This window comes from Diuraphis noxia, unplaced genomic scaffold, assembly GCF_037042655.1.
Source record: "Diuraphis noxia isolate RWA-SAM2 unplaced genomic scaffold, SU_Dnox_SAM2 contig0003, whole genome shotgun sequence".
NCBI lineage: Eukaryota > Metazoa > Arthropoda > Insecta > Hemiptera > Aphididae > Diuraphis > Diuraphis noxia.
In genome coordinates, this window is record NW_028301713.1 from 3,627,478 (window position 1) to 3,646,707 (window position 19,230).

General features: G+C 29.6%; 3 protein-coding genes across 3 annotated transcripts; 1 reads left to right on the plus strand and 2 right to left on the minus strand.

Annotated features, from left to right (window-relative positions):
• The first annotated feature begins 1,619 nt into the window (after positions 1 to 1,619).
• On the plus strand, positions 1,620 to 9,046 carry LOC107165507 (uncharacterized). The gene is made up of 5 exons (XM_015513770.2): positions 1,620 to 4,604; positions 4,669 to 4,805; positions 4,887 to 5,062; positions 6,516 to 6,858; positions 8,115 to 9,046. The coding sequence occupies exons 1-5, from the start codon at positions 2,219 to 2,221 to the stop codon at positions 8,277 to 8,279; spliced, it is 3,207 nt and encodes a 1,068-aa protein (XP_015369256.2). The 5' UTR covers positions 1,620 to 2,218; the 3' UTR covers positions 8,280 to 9,046.
• LOC107165508 (kappa-scoloptoxin(11)-Ssd1b-like) lies at positions 6,853 to 11,161 on the minus strand. Its single transcript, XM_015513771.2, has 5 exons — positions 10,812 to 11,161; positions 7,891 to 8,029; positions 7,617 to 7,802; positions 7,326 to 7,547; positions 6,853 to 7,244 (listed from the first exon to the last, which is right to left on the minus strand). The coding sequence occupies exons 2-5, from the start codon at positions 8,008 to 8,010 to the stop codon at positions 7,050 to 7,052; spliced, it is 723 nt and encodes a 240-aa protein (XP_015369257.1). The 5' UTR covers positions 8,011 to 8,029; positions 10,812 to 11,161; the 3' UTR covers positions 6,853 to 7,049.
• A 581-nt stretch (positions 11,162 to 11,742) lies between these two features.
• On the minus strand, positions 11,743 to 18,817 carry LOC107165502 (uncharacterized). Its single transcript, XM_015513758.2, has 3 exons — positions 18,407 to 18,817; positions 16,686 to 17,187; positions 11,743 to 15,959 (listed from the first exon to the last, which is right to left on the minus strand). The coding sequence occupies exons 1-3, from the start codon at positions 18,454 to 18,456 to the stop codon at positions 15,819 to 15,821; spliced, it is 693 nt and encodes a 230-aa protein (XP_015369244.1). The 5' UTR covers positions 18,457 to 18,817; the 3' UTR covers positions 11,743 to 15,818.
• Positions 18,818 to 19,230: the final 413 nt, after the last annotated feature.

Consider the following 19,230-nt stretch of genomic DNA (forward strand, 5'->3'; position numbering starts at 1 on the left):
TTTTTTTTATTGTATTAATTTTAATAATATGTGATGTATAAACTATAAATTACTATAATTTACCTAACGAAAATATTGATATTTAAAAAAATTGTAAAAAATCAGCCATTTGACTAAAATAAGTGTTTTTACCATATACATTTTTCTAAAAATCATATTTACAAATTGGCTATATTGAATATTTCGAAGAAAAAAAGTTATCAATTTTTAAGTTTTTTATTTTCAGTATTAAAAAATAAAAAATGTATTCTAAAAATGTAGCGCAAGTATCTATGGATTATATTTAAAAGACATTTTTAAAAAATATTGATTAGAACAAAAGTTATTTCATTCGTCAAAATGTCAGATCTCTTTGGGACACCCTGTATAAGTGTAACAACTACCACGTTTCTATATTTATATTACTACTTATATTTATGTTACTTTAATTAACAACATAAGGTTTATTTGTTAGGTGATCCGTCTGCTCCGAAGGGCAGGATTGCTTGAAGTCCGCCCCACGACCCCGAACAGGTTGTCTCCCTCCCCTCACAAAGTTGGCTATTTTAGTCCCTGGGGGTTGAAGGCCGAGACGTCAGGCGAAAGGAACCACTATAATCAGTGGCACCCAACCCTATTACTAAGTATAGAAATCGCTACACCTTGAAATAAGGATTGGATGGGTAGAAATATGTTCATTATTAACTATCATATTGGTTGGTCCCTATCTACTATTATTATTATATCAATTTATAATATGATATAATGTATAAAATAATATAATTTTGAGTTTGTGAGGGGGTGGGTGGTTGTGTAAAATTATTCTTCCTACACCTGAAAAATATATCTTGGGTGTCACTGATTATTATATTATACTTAGGTATGTTACTATAATTTAGCGATACAAATGACGATGAAGAAACTGACATTGTTAATTAATATATGTATAAAATATGTAAAACAATAAATCAAAATTCGATATAGGCGCTGCGTGTGGCGGTAGATACATGACATGTTATGCACAGACGTATAAACGTAAGATCGCAAACTTTAGAAAGCTATAACTTCCAAAATAACAGTTCCCGCAATTTTGTTTTTGATCCTTCGTTCTTTACTCATTGATATACAAATGACTCGACAAAAAAAAAAAATTAAAAAACATGCTGGGTTGCTATAAAGCGAATTTGTTCTAAGATTTATTTCGATGACCAATAACTATACATTTTTTTTAATAATCAAATAATGCGTGTTAAAAATCAGCTAGCTATATCCCTTATAGCCATTTCGGTATATTTCTACTAACTCACTCGGTGCCACTAATTATAATATGATTCTTAGGAGATTTGCCTTCAACTGTTCGGACAATAATAATGAATATATACTATGAAATATAAAGCTTTACGCCTTTACGTAAATATATTTTCAAAACGTCTATAATACTGTTTGACCGTAAAACTTTCACGCCGCGCCGTCGCCCGTCGAGCGAAAAGCCGAAAACGGTTTGGCGCCGCGGACTTTTGACACCCAATCGTAGACTCGGCGGGACAGGGGTGCCAACGGAACGGCGAACGCGTGCAACATGTGTGCCACGGTGTGCTCCGTCTTGTCCCGTATATTATATACAAATACAATTTATTTTACACGCACAATTGTTATAAATTATTTATCTCTGTGGTGTACGGCGTGTGCGTTATTTTTTGTGCGTGTGTGTGCGTGCGTTCGAGTTTTAAGAGTTAAGAGTTTAAGTCCGTCGTCGGTGTGTTGTGTGACTACGCTCTCTCGCTCGCACTAGTCTTCCATCACGATATTATTATTGGTAATTTTTACGTGCTCGTCGTGCCGCGCTTTTCGTTGAAAATGGCGTTTTCCACCACCGTGAGACGTGACGAGTGACGTCGAGTGCTGTTCGTCAGATTCGAGTGCGTACCCAGTTGAACCGAGCAGTCCGTCCGCCCAGCGCGCGACGCGTTTTCCGTCCCGTCCGTCACTCACGTTAGGCCCGTCCATCTAGCACGTACGACCCGGCGTTTAACGACAATCAAACATGCTTGGCGCTTAGTGCCCGCCAGTCGTCAGTGGTCAGTCCGTCTCGTGTCAAGTCCAACGCCCGTGACCAGTAAAGTACGGCTGCAAGACTTGCGCAACTTCAACGTTCTTATCTCGCAAACGCTCACCGGCCGTTGTTATTATTTTTGTTGTTGTTGTCGTGATCATTCGTCGTTTCTGGGCGAGCACAGCCATGGAAGTCGTCGAAGTTAACGATTACCAGTGCCATTCCGACGGCGAAGAGGTCGTCCTGCTGGACCTGGACAAGGCGAACGGTGCCGAAGACTCACCCGAGGTTCACGAAGTGACCGTCGACGACGCTAGCGGCATGGATGTTATAGAGACGTGCGAAGATGACTCGCAAGATCGCATGGAGATCACCGACGTCGTCATTGAAATAATTCCAAACGAAGAGGGCAGTGCGTCTGTTGATCCTATCACTGATGGTAATGTCTCTGTATCCACTGTGAACAATGTGTCTAACGACCAGACAGCAGATAAGGAAGATGACACTCAAATGATTGTCGATGTGGAAGACAAAGTTATTGAGCCGATGAAGGAAGTAAATGAAATCGAAGAACCCGATAAAAGCAACAACGACATTACATCTGACGTTTCAGGCACTTCTGAATCTGCCACTATGGAGAAAGAAGATGCTGTGAAAATTAATGAAGTCAACAATAAACCTATTAAGAGTGTAGTAAATGAAACTAAAAAAGCTGATGGTTCTTTAGTTTTAACAAAAGATAAAGTAACCGTTACAATTCCCCAACATATCGCTGGACGTGATATGGCGTCTTTGTCTGAAGAAACACTCCCTCGTTCTGGAAAACGAATGTTAAAACCTAGATTTGGTGTTAAAGTACCTTACATTCACATGACAAGCCAAATCGTAACCCAAGATGAAATAGCTAAGGAGTTATTTGAAAGATTTCAACAAAAGTATCCAATAACACGTGTTGATAAACCAGACAAACTCTTTCCAATGAAATTATCACACCGACTGTCTAATAACATTTCTGGATCAAAAACTCCAGATGGAAAATCAAAAGACGTAACTAAAAGCCCCAAAAAATTATCGAATATTAAAAATGAATTATTGAATAAAAAAACTGATGTAGACACAAGTAGTAAACCAACAATAAGTAAACCTGATCTTAATAACAAACAAGATGTTAAAGTACCAAGTTCGACACAATCCATAGAAAATAATTTAAACAATATTCAAAGTCCGGATGTTCAGAAATCCAATAATATTTCTAAAGAACCTGTAGAAGTTAACGATTCCAAACATATTGAACAAATTACTAATACCCTTCAAATTTTAGATCAGTCTGCTGATCAACAAGTCAATAATGTGTCTGAAGATAAAAATGATGAAAAAATATCTTCTAATGAAGAGTTAATTGCTATACTCGAAGATTTTGAGACTATTGAAACACCAGATACAAACGGTAACCAAGTTACAGAAGTACCATTGGCAGTGCCGATACCAGCACCAGCACCAACACCTCTAAAATCACCAGTAATTAAAAAGAAAATAATGCGAAGCACTACCAGAACTAAAAGATCTAAACCAAAATTGGACCCAGAGTTAGAAAAGCAAATAGCTTTAAAACAGCTTCAAGAAGTTTCAAGACCAAAAAGATTTGATTCTCTTTATGCTAAAAGAAAAATAGAAATTGATAAGAAATTATTAGCCAAAAATGATCTTGGTTCTGTTTTAAAACGTAAGAAACCAACACCCGATGATGTACCTGAAGTTAAAATAGCTATTGATCAATATATTAAATCATATACAGACAAACGTCAATCAATCATTAAAGTGGAACCAATTTCCAATGATGAGACTGTTAGTGAGAATACTGAAGAAGAAATTGTGCCTGAAATTAAAACTAATGATGTTGTTAAGGCAAGGACAATGAGAGAAATAAATCGTCTTTTGGGTGATGAAGGAGCAATAAATATGATTTATTCTCTTGAAAAAAGAAGATCTCCCGGAAATAATAATGCAAAGAATATTCTTCCCTCAACTAGGCGCAAGAAAAAAGACTTAATGTTGAAAACTAAATTAGTTAAAAATGCCATGCTTAAAATGAGTTCCCCAACTACTGCGTCATTGTCATCTAATCGCCTTGGGCGGCGTTCAGATGTGTGTACTCCATCTATTTCACCTGAGAATAAGTGTACAAGAAAAACTTCTATAGATTCACAAGGTTCTGATCAGTCAATAAAATGTTTGGGAAATTTCTCTGGTAGAAAAACAATTCCAGCTGACGAGTCTAAAATTATCAGAAAACATTCGTCTAGTAGTGAAGCATCTAGTGTTGGTGGTAGCCCAATACTTCCAGTTCCTGAAGCAATACCTATTAATAACTCAACTATTAAACATACACCTGTAAAAGCTTTGAGAGTATATACCCGAAAAAATAAAAACTCCAATGATATACTATTGAATTCAAGTGATCCACCATTGGTTGAAGTAAGCAAAGGAACAAACAAAAGTTTGGCTAAAACCAAGAATTCTAACAACCAAAAAGTTAAAAAACAATTAGTACCAGCATCAACAAAACTTTCAAGTAAATAGAGTTTATGTTTAAAATTTTAAGCTTGAGCTTAAAAATAATTTTTATTTTAATACAGGATCATTAGCAGAAAGCATCAAAAAAGAGGTTGAAGATACTACTTATAATGAAATCACTTTAAGACGTTATGATGGAGTAGTACATATTACATTAACACCAGTTTCAACTGTTATGAAAAATGCTTTAAATATATCAGTAAGTCCTGTTTTTTATGATAGTGTATAATTATGTTGTTAAATATATTTTTTGTTTATTTATATAATGTGTATTTATTAGGTAATGGAAGAATTGATGAAAGAGTTGAATAATTTAGAAAATGATGATACTTGTAAAGTGGTTCTAGTATCTTCGGCTGGCAGAATATTTTGTCAAGGTTTGGATATAGCACCTCTTATACATGATGATCCAGAGAAATGTAAAGAAGCAGCTTTAAACATTTCATCTACTCTTAAGTAATTTTGATTAAAAATTAAATATTCTACGTCTTAGATCTAAAAGCCTATCCCAATACTTTATATTGCATATTTATATCTATGCATTTTATTGTGAAATTTAATATCCATTCAATTAATTTATAATTTCTACATAGGTTGCTAATAATAAGGAAAAGTCACAAGAAGGGATTTTTATATGGATTTCCAATTAAGGGTGTAATTATCTCTTAAATATTTGTATTTTACCTATGTTTCAAATAATTTTATTGTGTGTGGTAAACTTTATTTGTATCGGCTGTTCAATTAGTAGGTATATTCGTATATTTATCATCTGTACTATGTTTAATGAGAGAACATATTGCTACTAAATACATATTACATATTGATGCTGCAAGTGACAGGCACTTGCTCTGTTTACTTAAGTTAAGCATCTAATAATTTGATATTCCTGTTACTAAGTAGGTAGTAACTATTTAAATATTCTCAATATCTAGTATGTACCCTTGACAGATTAATTACAAATTGGTGAGGGGTATAATATTTTAATAGTTATAATAATATAAGAAGACTTAGTTCAACAGAGTACAATTTAACAGATATTGAAATAAAATGTTAGCATTATATATTTTACTTTACTAACCTATCTAATGGTAGCAAATTATCGAATCTTGACTAATTTAGTCCACATATTTCTAGCAGGTCATGGATTATTATTATACATACAAATGTCATCAAAAATAGTTTTACCTTTATAGCGAAATTCCATAATGATGTCTCATACCCCGTCTCATACCAATTCATCTGCTTTTTACAAAGGGACGTAGCGAGGGGGGCAATCGGGGCAGTTGCCCTGGGCTCCGCGATTTTAAAATTATAACAAGGGCCCGCAGTTCTTAAATGATATTTTGTACTGTTCAGAGATTAATTAGTTTGAATAATATGTAATGTGACTGTTATTTATTTTGCCCGGGGCCTCGCAAATCCTAGCGCCGTTCCTGTTTTCACATTATACTCATAGTGTAGTGGTGAAATGTAAGATGGCTGATGTAATACCAACCTATTTTAGTAGACTTACTGTGCGTTATATTAACAATGGAGTATGGTTATTATTTTTTGCTAACTCGTATGTCTAATTCATAGATCATAGATATTTATATAGAACTAGAATTCATAAATACGTGCAATTGATTCTTTTTTTATATGATATTTAGTTAAACAAATTAATTTTTTTTTTTTAAATATAGTGAAAATTGTAACTTTTTATTCTAATTGGGAATACTGTGATATTTGATGAAGTAAAGTTAATTTGGTTAATACTTATTAAAAATTGGGGTGCAATCACACTTATTTTTTCAGTAAAAATTGCATAATTTTATAAATATTTTAAAACCAAACCCATTTTTTGACCTTTTAGTATTAGTAAATGTAAGTTATAATATAAAATGTAATAATTGTATTTCTTTTTCAACAGAAAATTTATCTCATGCTTAAGTAATTTTCCCAAATTACTTGTAGCTGGTGTGGATGGAGCAGCAGTTGGACTTGGTGCTACTATGCTAGTCCACTTTGACTTGGTTTTTGCTAGTGATAAAGCAACTTTTGAAACACCTTATACACAACTTGGTCATATTGCCGAAGGTGCAGCCACAACTATTTTAGGTAGACTTTTAGTCGCTGAAATGATTATGGGTAGTCAGAGATTAACTGCTGGCCAAGCTCACTATTATGGACTGGTGACCAGAACACTATGGCCAGATCGATTCCACGATGAATTAATACCATTGGTCAAAGCATTAGCTAGACAATCATTACAGGTTAGTTTTATATTTATAAAGTCTTCATACAATTTACTTAAAACATCAAATTTTAAAATAATATTTAGATCAAATGTTTTAAATTCGGATTAATCGATTATTTTAGACATTGATTACATTAAAAATTAGTCTCTTTAAGTACATTTAAGTAGTAGATATAATATAAAAATACAATTAAAATATTTTCAGACTTATTTTACTTCAGTACTTAACAGTGTACATTCTGCTCTATATGATGTTCCATAAAATAACATTTCATATGTTGTACTTTCTTCTCTATCTTTGTGTAAACACAAGTGACCGTATGGACAAGTGCATTTAGTGTATGTTGAGTAGTAGTCTGTTCTTATATAACCACAAAATTCACCAGAATTGCAATCCTTTAACTGAAATGGATACATAGAAAATTAAAATTGAACACATACTTTTATTTATATGCTTTTTTTCATTATTTAGGAGATATTTACTTTTTTGCATTTGAATAAATCTTCAACGTAACTTATATCAGTAGTTTCATTATGTTGATTTTTTTGTTCATGTTTTATCAATGTCCAAGTTGTGTGGTGTGGACAGTTGCAGTGGACTTTGGCTTTTACTTGAACATTGTTATCCTCTTGGCTTTTTATAATGGTTATAGATTCATCAGATTTTGTTGTACAGTCAGGCAGTTCGTTAATGGGTTTACAAAACTAAAATAAATTTGTTTCATTTTAATTTGGTTGATGAATAACATGTATATATGTGATAATTTTAAAAACCTTAAGTTGTGAGCGGTTATCTAACGGCATACTAAGATTATCATTTGTGCTCCACTTCCATGGACATTCCTCACGATTTGGGCATTTACATAAACGTTCAACTTGATTTGGAAACCAAAACCTAAGGTGTACAATATTACATACACTATGTTGTTCACAAATGCCTAAGTCTCGTTCACTTTTATCCTTAACAAAAAAAATATACAGGTACTTAAATGTATTATTCTTTTAATAACCTAGAAAGGAAGAATCAAATTGATAAAAATGTATTTACTTGTCCTGGGTATATGAATACAGCATTATCTGTCTTACTGGATGTAACTGTTGTAAATGTAGATATACAATACACATTGATTACACTTATCAAAGTGTATGCAATATAATTAATCCACATGGTTATTCTGTAATAGTTTCTAAATGAAAAATATTATAATTAAGTGTGGTTTAATAAATGCTACTGTTAATATATAAATAATGTCAAATATTGTTTTTGTTTAGGCAATGATAACTTCTAAAGCTCTTCAAAAACAAGAAACCAAAGAAAAATTGGCAAAGGCATTAGAGTCTGAAACACATATCTTAGTACAGCAATGGACTGGTGATGAATGTCAACAAAACTTACAAGCATACTTGAAAGATGCTGTTGACAACATTAATAACTAATTATATAATGAATTTATAAATTATTTAGTGTTAACTGTGCGGCCTCAAAAGTTAATATTTTTATGGGGTTAAAAAGCTACTCATCGGAAACGCTGTATAGAGATTTAGCTGTTGTTGATAGGTAGCCAATATCTAAATTATAGAGGATTTAGAATAACTTTTATACTCTAATTATTTCCAACTGATCATTTTTATAACTAACAATTGTATTTTATTTTAATTAGGTTTTTTGGTTAGATTATTGATTGTAAGCAATTACTTATAACTATACCTTAGCAATTTTTTATTTTCAACCAATAAAGGGTGCATTTCACTGGCATTTATTATAGAAAAAGACAATATCACGTTTTGGCTCTTTACTTTTCATTGATATTTTATTACATTTTATTTTTTTGAGCACCGGCATTTATAATTTTTTTTTTATATATATAATAATGATTGATGTATATTATTTTAAAATAACAATACAAAACTTTAATTATGGTACTCCTATTTTGTTTAGGTGTATTTATTTAAAATGTTTAAGTTTGAACTACTTTAGTATACAATTTATGTTATTTTCTCATACATTATTTATTGTTATAATCTCTGTTCTATATTGATTTAATTTTTTGATTTTAGGGGAAAAAAGCAAAATACTATTGTTGATGTACATTATATTGCAAAAAAATCTCATTTTTTTTCTAAATTCTAAATTATTTTAATGTTACAATATAATGAGATGTGCAATTCATGTTAAAATAAAGTTAATTTACTTTGTTTATTGATTTACCTTATTAATTTATTTTATTACTGACTGGACTACTAAATCTTTATCAATAGAACAACATAGACAATGTAATTTTTATTGTAATATGTTAATTTTTCATGTTGTTAGTTTTATGATGTTAGTAAATAAATTGTAATGCAATTATCCTATTAAATTCGGCTATACTTATGATACCTAATGGTATTTTTAATTTTTAATCTTGAAGATAATATAATACATATGAATTGTACTTTGTGTTAATGTACAATCTAAAATACGATAATATTGCATAAACTAAATATTTGAGACTAATATTGATTTATGTGACTTTTTTTTAGACTTTAATATTATATTATTATTTAATCTTAATATATATGCGATATGCATATTATGTATTATCAGATTAAAAAGTGATCACTATATCATGTTAAATATTTAATTATTAAAAAAATTATGGGTCGGATTTTTATTTAGTAAATATATGGAAATTTCTATTTTTGTTAAAAATATGATAAAAGATGTTAAATAAATTGCATTCGATTTTAATAAAATAAACTACTTATGGGCAATATTCATAAGAGTGAAAATAATACTTAATATATTTGTATTCTCAGAATAAAATGTATACACGTGTAAATTATATCACAGTTCTAAAAGAAAAATGTTGTTTTTTATTTTAAAAAAAGAATCCAGTTAGATAAATACTAAATAAGAACTGTATCAATTTTTAACTTTCTAATCTGAATTAATTTTAAATAATAAAAAATTTTGTTATTTCTTCTTTTTGAGAATAATTTATATTATATTTACCTATATCTGTTTACAAATGTAATAATTATAAATTATTATAATCAAATATGGTTAATGTTTCCTCTAAATAAAGACTACAATGTATAAACAAAGAATAACAAAATTTACTTTTCATTGTCATAACCCAATCAAAACGCGTCAAAAATGATTATGGATACTATTAAAAAAATATATATATAAACCAGTGATTTGACAAACTATTACAATTTAAGTTTATAGCGGTTAATAGGCATACAACTAAGAAGAGGGATATTATGGGAACTTAACATTTAATTTTTTGCATTGCTTTTGCTTAGCTATAAAATACTGAATTGATATTGACATTACTAAATTGACAATTTTTTTTAATTTTAAGTATAAAACATACATTTAAACTAAAATGTAGGTTGTGTAGGTAGTAGATACTGATTTTAACTAAAAAAAATAACAATACTTACATATTGTATTAGATTGTGTTATAATGTTATATGGTTATGAACATAGGTTCCCAAATTTTGATTTTTACCCGTTAATTACCAAAAAAATAAAATTCATTACTTTTATATTTAAATTGAAAATGTATAAATAGTCAGCTGGGAAATAATGTTACACAAGTTATAAACTACTGTAACGAAATTACTTCTGCAGTAATGCTGTAATAATTTTATATTTTATTAGGGTATAGGGTAATTGAAAAAAATTAAAAAACAATTTATTCATATAACAATTTTAAAAGGTTTAGATGATGATCAACAAATCTATTAAAGATCCCAGAAATTAATATGTATACATTTTGAATAACATTAAGACATTAAGTCATCAACAATGTACCTACATTATTGTTAATAAAATAGTATAACATTATACCATTATTCATTAGTTATTGCTTATTACTATTTAAAATTTATTTATCGTTAAGGACTAATTTGCCAAAAAAAATGAAAAATTTTGGTTTTGTGATATTTCAAACAAATGTGTGTATAGTGTGTACTCACTAGTTAGTAGTATTAGGTAAGTACCGACAAATTCGAAAATGTCATAAATTCGACAGTGAACTGATATGTAACAGGCGAACGGCTAATATAGTGTTGTTGGAGCGACACAATCGATTTAAGAAGTGCACCGTTTGCCGATGCAGTCTAGTAAAAAACCTAAGACGCGATGTATTATTTAAGTTGTGAGTATGACTATCATCGATGATAACAAATAACGCACTTATAATATATTATTATTATTTATTACATAAGTACACGTTTAACGTTATATCATTTAATTCGTCTTAGATAAAACAAAATGTTATTATTATTTATTATTATTATAATTTTTATAAATCTGTGATCTGTCTTGAAGAAAAAAAAAATATAATATTCTTATTGCACACCCAAATTACGATTGTCTATCGCACAAGCTGTTCTTTGTTACCAGTTACAACCACAGCAGCTGCTGCTGCACCCTGTTGCTTTCTGGTATAAATTATGTATGGCCGTGGTTACCACATTATTCTGCGTTGTTGTTACCACGATTGAAGATCGCCGAGGTTACCAGAATCTTCTTGCAAGATTGTTGTAGCATACCTACGTCATAACATGTTATTATGTATCAAAATATAATATTATACAATCGATTCACCTTGCTGTCTTATCTTATGATCTAAGACTGCCAAAATAATACCAATGGCTATTTTTGTTAACAACGGAAAAAACAAAAACAAAAGAGTATGGGAATACAACAAAACAATTACAGACTACAAAAAAATGATCTATACTTACGACGAGAATCCTAATTTGAAATTTTTAATCCTTATAGGTATGTAAAATATACATAATATGAATTTGTACCTAACTAAAATATAATTAGCAAATTATTAATTATTGTGATTTCGATAAATTGTATTAACTTTTGAACTTAAAATGTCTGTAAAAATAAATCTTGCATAATATGTATTCTTAATAGTTTTCAACTGAAACCGTTTTTATCGGCAATAATTAAAAATAATAATGTAACATTTCTCGTGCCTATAAATAGCTTAAAAAGAGTTTATACATTTTGAAAATTTTATCGTGTACATATTATAGACAATTATAAGTACATTAATGTAAACATTTGGTAAAAAATCCCAACTAAAAAAAAAATTGAGTTACAACGAAAACATAAAATTGATTTTGTCATTGACTGGTTTTGTGTAAAATTCCCGCTTTTTCTTCATTTATTTTTTGTTTTCCCAGTCTTTATTGAAAACTTCGAAAATGTTCAATTTTGACATTTCGAACGCATCGATTAAATTACTTGAAACATGTGCCCAGAGAATGCAGATATTGACATCGGTGAGAGTCAAGAGACATCCTGTGATCATATTATAATAAGAATAATTTATTACTATTATTATAGCATAGAGGAATTTAAAGTGTTTTTCCATAGCCACGCATAAGTAGTTCTATATTTTTAGTGGGTATGGAGGATTGGAGGATAATGAATAGATTTAAGTTTTAACTCGATAAAATGTTCTTTTTGAATTAATTCGCAAGAGATTATTGTAATTATTTAAATGCATTTTAACGATTTTCATCTAAGGTTTGGATATGCTTCAGGCTATATGCCCGTGACAACTTAATATAGGTATACGCCTTGCGTGTATTCAGCCTTGATCAATATTTTGTTATTAATCTAAACTGCAGATGTGTATTATACTAAGACACTTAGACACCTAAGTGGATAATATATCGTGTCAATTAGGCATTGTGACTTGGAAAACCTTAAAATCTTTAAGGTGACAAAACATGGCGAGTGTCGCAATATATTCACTACGATAATAACAAATTATTTATTTAGCTGATTTATAAAACCAACATCATATATTAAATTATCTACATAAATACGCTTATTCTATAATAATATATAGGCACCTACGCATAAAAGTCAAACAAAAGCGTTAATTTAAGAAATTTGGTCAATTTTTTGAAAACATAAAATCATTTAAATATTTATATAAATATAGTTATTATTTATTGCTGTTTTTCCGGTACACCATAAGTCCATAACACATTATATTATCCTACAACATAACATGGCTACATTTTTGTAGAAATACGAGTAGGGCGTAGGTAATATTAAAACAGAAATATGTTAGGTTAGGAAATTACACATATTTATTTTTTATGCATATAAAAAAAATGGTTATAGTTTTTATACATTGATGTTATAACTATGAAGCACTTTGTGGTGGTATCTTTTAACGTTACATAACCGTCCTTAAGCTGATAAACCTACAGCTACCTACCTACTGTAAACAAATATAGGTACATCATGATAAATTATTAGTATGTACTTACTACTTATAGTAATGTACTTAATGATGTACAGAATACATGTATATGATATATATATATATATATACAATGTATATGAAGTAGGAACATAGGTTTTATCATAGATACGGGTTGCTGACTCCTTCCCGTTTGGTAGTGTTTTTTTTCTGTTGCAGGTCTGTTTTTTTTTTTAGTTTGATCTATTTCATATTTAACATATCATCATAATATATTATACATAATTTTTATTTTTTATTTAGCTGTCTCGTTGTCACGCTGTGTAAAACTTATGTACCTACCTTCCATTTATACAGTCCATTTTCAAGAGATATATTTGACATTTTTTAATGCTAATTATAGTATAATTTATAAAGAATTATTAAATAAATTATTAACAGGTACGGTCTATAAATGTGATAAAGGTCGTGCGCTATAACTTTTAATATAGATACAAATTGTGCCACCTTTATATAAGTAATGTTATAAACAGGACTTTTGGATCGATAAGGTCCAAAACGTTAGTTTTTCTTTCGCTGATACAAGTTGTAATATTTAAATCAAGGTTAGGTTAGTTGTTAGTTTGGGAAAAAAATATTTAAAAATAACTCGAGTAGTTGTGCATAATCCTGCGTGTTATTATATTTAGTTTTTAAGTATTTTTAAATAGCTATGGTAATAAATTACGAGGAACCTTGAATAACATTTTTTGCTCAATTAAAACATTTAGTTAAAGTTATATAATTTTTTCTTTGACTGTGTGATTTTTTCTTTCTTTCTGACTTTTTAGTTATTTAAGACACAAAAAAAGTACAAAATGGAGTATTTAAAAAAAATGTATGGTTTATTTTAGATTACTAAACATATAATTAATACAAGTAATTAGGTAGTAGACTACCTGGTTATAATAAATTACTGTTTTACAATAGTTAATAACCATTTAATACTTTACTATGTCATTGTTGCATTGAACATTAAAATTTATAATAATTAATATTTACCATAAATTTTAATATTTATAAACACTTTTTTCTAAATACAATTACCTATTCATTTTAATTAACATATAATATAATAAGTTAACTTCCACCTTTGCATGCACATAAAACTCCCTATAAGATCAATATAAATTATAAGTCAAATTCATTAATATTTTACAATTAATTATGCCTACTATAAATATTTTATTAAGTATTGACCGATTTAGCTTCCAAGGAAGTTATATAGGTACAATATTAATTGTATTATAATAATTTAATAGGAATATACGGTAAGTTCTTAAAGTTCACATAATATGCTTTGAGTAAAGTATACACATTTAATGAAAGCACCCAAAATGGCAAAATTATAATTAATGTAATAATATTCTTATTTTTATGGTTTAGAACTTATTTTATGAGTGAATTAAATTTAAAATTTTAATATAAAAATGTGTTTTATGTCTATCGTAATTGACTTTTGTGAATTGTGTATTATAAAGACGCACACATTTTATCGTTGAACATCACTTATATCGTTTTATGTTTATAACAGTTTTTTTTTTATTGATTTTAGTATTTTACATTATAACATCCTCAGCAGCGGTCGTTAGTTGTGATATTGATTACAATTTTTTATTGTATAAATGAAAAATAGTTTGTAACAAATAATATGCATTAAATATCTTCATTGTGCATAATGTTCTACATCTATAATGCCATCCATAATTATGTTGAGACTTTGAGTAGTTTCTGAGTGCTTTTATGCTGTCATATATATATCTCACGTGTGTCTCTATCAATAAATTTTGATTTTAGAAAAATTGTTATTACCTATTATTACCAATACACTTATAAAGCCACAATTATTATAGTTATAATAAAGTTTTTGTAAAAATGTTTCCATGATAATTTTCTCAACGATGCAGTGACGTATTTAGGGGGGGGGGGCTAGAGGGGGCGATCGCCCCGGGCGGAATTTTTATAGGGGCAGCATTAGATTTTTACATAACCCATCTTCTGTTAATGAAAATGAAAATGAAAAATATGTGAATTTTAAATATTTATTGTTTTGTAATTATAGTTGATAATAACTATAAACCTATTTTATATTAAATATTTAAATGTGATTAATTTATAAAGATAACATAATGTTTCAAGTTTGAAATCTGCTTTTTTTTTCTAACTTTTGTTCTAAAAAGGATAACGATAACGGGTTGTCACCGGAAAGTAAGCTCCAACGCGCTCGGTAGGTTGAAAAAGTCAACAAAAAATTGTGTGTGTGTGTGTGGGGGGGGGGGGGACATTAGCGCATCCGGGCGCCAAATTTCTGAGTACGTCTCTGCAACGATGTAACACAATATCAATTTAAACAGCAAAGTTATGTAAATATTTCAAAAGTGAAATGATAAATTTAAATTTCTTCGAAATTCAAATAGTTGCAGCATTAAAATTTTTGCAGGAGCTGGCGAGTGCAGATGAGTAGTGTGAAATATATATTTATACATAGTTGCGATGAGAGACAACTAGCTGAGAACACAGCCACTCGGGTACTTTTATGCATATTATTATATCTATTATTATGTTTGGTATGTAGGTATAATGATTGTTCATGAGGAAAAACACAACGTGACACGCCTTATAACTATGTATCTATGACGTCTATGTATAAGTACCCAGATGGCCAGATGACAGATATCATGTTATTATGTATATAATATTATTATTTACGTTCTCGTATCACTAACATATGATCAAATTTCGTTTTGCCAAGTAGACAAAAGTAAAAATTACATTTACTCAGCAATTTGTTTGCCTTCATATTTCGTCCTGTTGATCCGTCTACTCCAGCTATAGGTTTAACCTGAAAAAAACGATAAATGTTTGTATTATTTATACGTTTTGTTTCCAATACATACATAAATATACTCAATATTATATAATTTTTATATTGTATACATATAATACATAATATCTTTGATTAAATTAGTTTAAACATAATAATATACTTGACAAATGGTTGAAAGAAACATACACTTAGATGCATACCTAGTTTATACAAACTCAATCTATGTATATAGATAATAGATATATTATATTATATTGTTTTACCGGAGCGGAAATTTGCTCAATGATATTCATATGTATGTATGTATGTATGTATGTATATGCGTGTTTGTGGGGGGAGGTAATGTAATTTGAGTATATGTAAATTCACAGCTTATACAAGCGGCGCCTAAGATCCAACGATCCAAGTACCTAAGTACAAAATAATTTGACTAGGGCCCGGATGTTTATATGAACCTAAAACTACTGTAATAATAAGCATGCATGTATGCACTAAAAAATGACAAAATATGCAATCAATATGAGATGACAATATATTGTGTGCTAAAAATTATAAAATATGTATTTTTAATAAATAAAAACACTAAAACATGCAAAACAGATTCACTATAATTCATTAAAGAACATGAATTAAATTTGCATCCTAGTTAGCATTAAATGGGATGAATAGAAAAAAATATGCAATTTCATAAACATCTGATCGCTAATTATGACAATTTTTGGTTTTTATATAAAAGCTCACTTGCGTTTCGTCTTCGGACACCCACGTTCGGTTTTCACCGTCGACTGCTCTACTCCTGCTCGCGCCGCGGGTAATCGGCGTCCCCGTCGCTGCAGCCGCTGGTGCAGCCACCCCTAAGCCTGCGACTCCAGGGCCAAAGAGCCCAGACAGCCCGGTGCCCAATAACCCCGTCGTGCCCAACAGCCCTGTACCCAATATGCCGTTGACGCCACCCAATATGGACGGAACGGCTCCATAACCGAAACCACCACCGGTCCCGTAACCTCCATTCTGTAGACCTCCATATCCAAGACCACCGAATCCGGGCCCGCTTCCGAATCCACCACCACCGCCGCCGAATCCATTACTATAGCCGATCCCGTTGGCATACCCGTGGCCGAAAAAGGGTCCGCCGAAAAATGACTTCAGCGTCGGTATAAGTAGTATTAATAGCGCATGAAGCAGAAACGCCAGGAATGCCAGTACCGATATAAATGTTGATGGTTCTAGGCCAAAACCTAAACTGTAAAAAAAGTAATATGTATATTAAGCATTAAATAATTATATTTGAATAAAAAATAGAATATTATGATCAAAGAATAGTGTTTGTAATACTATATACATAATATATTATTATATAAGCTAACGCAGTGACGTAGCCAGGATTTTTCTTTGGAGGTGGTCGATCAAGTTTTACACAGAAGTGGTTTACCTATATAGGTTCTTCCATAAGTTTAACATGTAGAAAAAAAATAAAAATAGCGATGAATTTTCTTTTTATATTTTAAAAATACAATTTAAGATGTTTTTAGCGACTTTCATAGACCATTAAAATAATTTTTAAATTTTCTAAACATTTCTAGGGAGGGGGGTGCAGCCCTCTCAGACTTCCCCCTGGCTACGCCACTGAGCTAGCGCTATAATGAAATTGTTTTTTTTTTGTCACATTATTTTTGTCGACTATAACCCAAGAATGGCGTTTATTTTTTTATTTTTAAAAATATAACAATAATTTCAAAAGGTTTTTTTTTCATTAATTTGTTAATATTTTAATGTATTGTAATTGTTGAGTTAGATTTATTAATAAAGGCTAATTAAAATAAAAACCAATAGGTTCACAATTGTTTGGATTATTCATTTAAAGTTATATTAATTTAAGTATTAAAATTATTAATTAACGGTGTATCAATTTAGTAGTAATCAGATTTCTTACTGTTCATTTTACATAAATTATAAACAACAAATAGGTACATTATAATAAGTTAATATAATATGCTTGAGCACATAATGCTAATATATGTATTATATAGTGCAAAACAAGCTTTGTTTTAATTTTAACTACCTAGTTGACTTTGTCGATTAATGGCATGAGTTGTTATATATACTTTTATTTCTACTAGTACCTTATATTATAATACATATTACATTTTAATATCCTAACTGCTTCAACATCAATACTGTTTATTCTAAACATAGTACATATAGGTACCTATATAGTGTCTGTTATTGTGTCGATAAAGGTAATAAAAATAATAATAATATTACATCGCATGGACGAAAGTATGTTGTTATAAAAAAAAAAAAAAATAGTGTTGTATAAGTATTTTTATGATTTATTTTATATGAAATAAATATTTTATTTATCTATACAAATTATTCAACGAAGCAAAAATTAATTGAAAATTACTATATTATTATTATTTGGACGTTTTATAGAATATATGTATACAATTATTACTTACCCATTGCCTCTTGATGGCTGATAATCGTCAATACCATAAGACCTTTCCATGTTCACAACTGCATCTGTGACTAGTGAGTATAGTGTTTACTTTTGAATGTTTCCCGTTTATTTATAATCCATTTGAAAATTATCCTGCATCCAAGAACCTCTGACTAGTTGTCGTATTTCCGTTACTTTTAGCCGTAGAACCGTATCGGAGGAGGATGTCAAAAACAAGAAACGTTAAGTATGTGCATTTCAACATTTGATAATCAAAATTCAAAACTGTCACAATTTGATCATATAATAATATCAAACAATTACACTGTATAAAACCGTAACGGTTCAGATGACTCAATTATAATGTTATATTACTTCTGCAACAATTAGATATAAATACTTTGAAATATAGATCACTTGGTTAATGGTTTAAGGTATGTGTAGGTACTTATAACACGTTAACTGTAATATTTTGTACATATAATAATAATAATTATATGCATTTCAAAAATATAATTAACACATAATTATATGAACTACAGCCTGCGCATGTACTCAATGTAAGTCAATATAGATTTAACTATTTAAGGTTTCAAGGATACCTATTAAATAAGCTCTTAGCTGTTATTTGTAAGCTTTCACTGAACAATTGTGAGGTGAACTTTTCAAGCTGTATGACATATAAATACAAAGTTATTGTGTAATATTTTTACTTTTTAGTGTTTTATTTAGTGATATTCTTACAGAGTTAAAATATAAAATATATTATTTTTATTTAAATACAATACCATAAAATTCAGACTTTTATTGTAGTGACAAACTTATATCAATGGTACTTATACA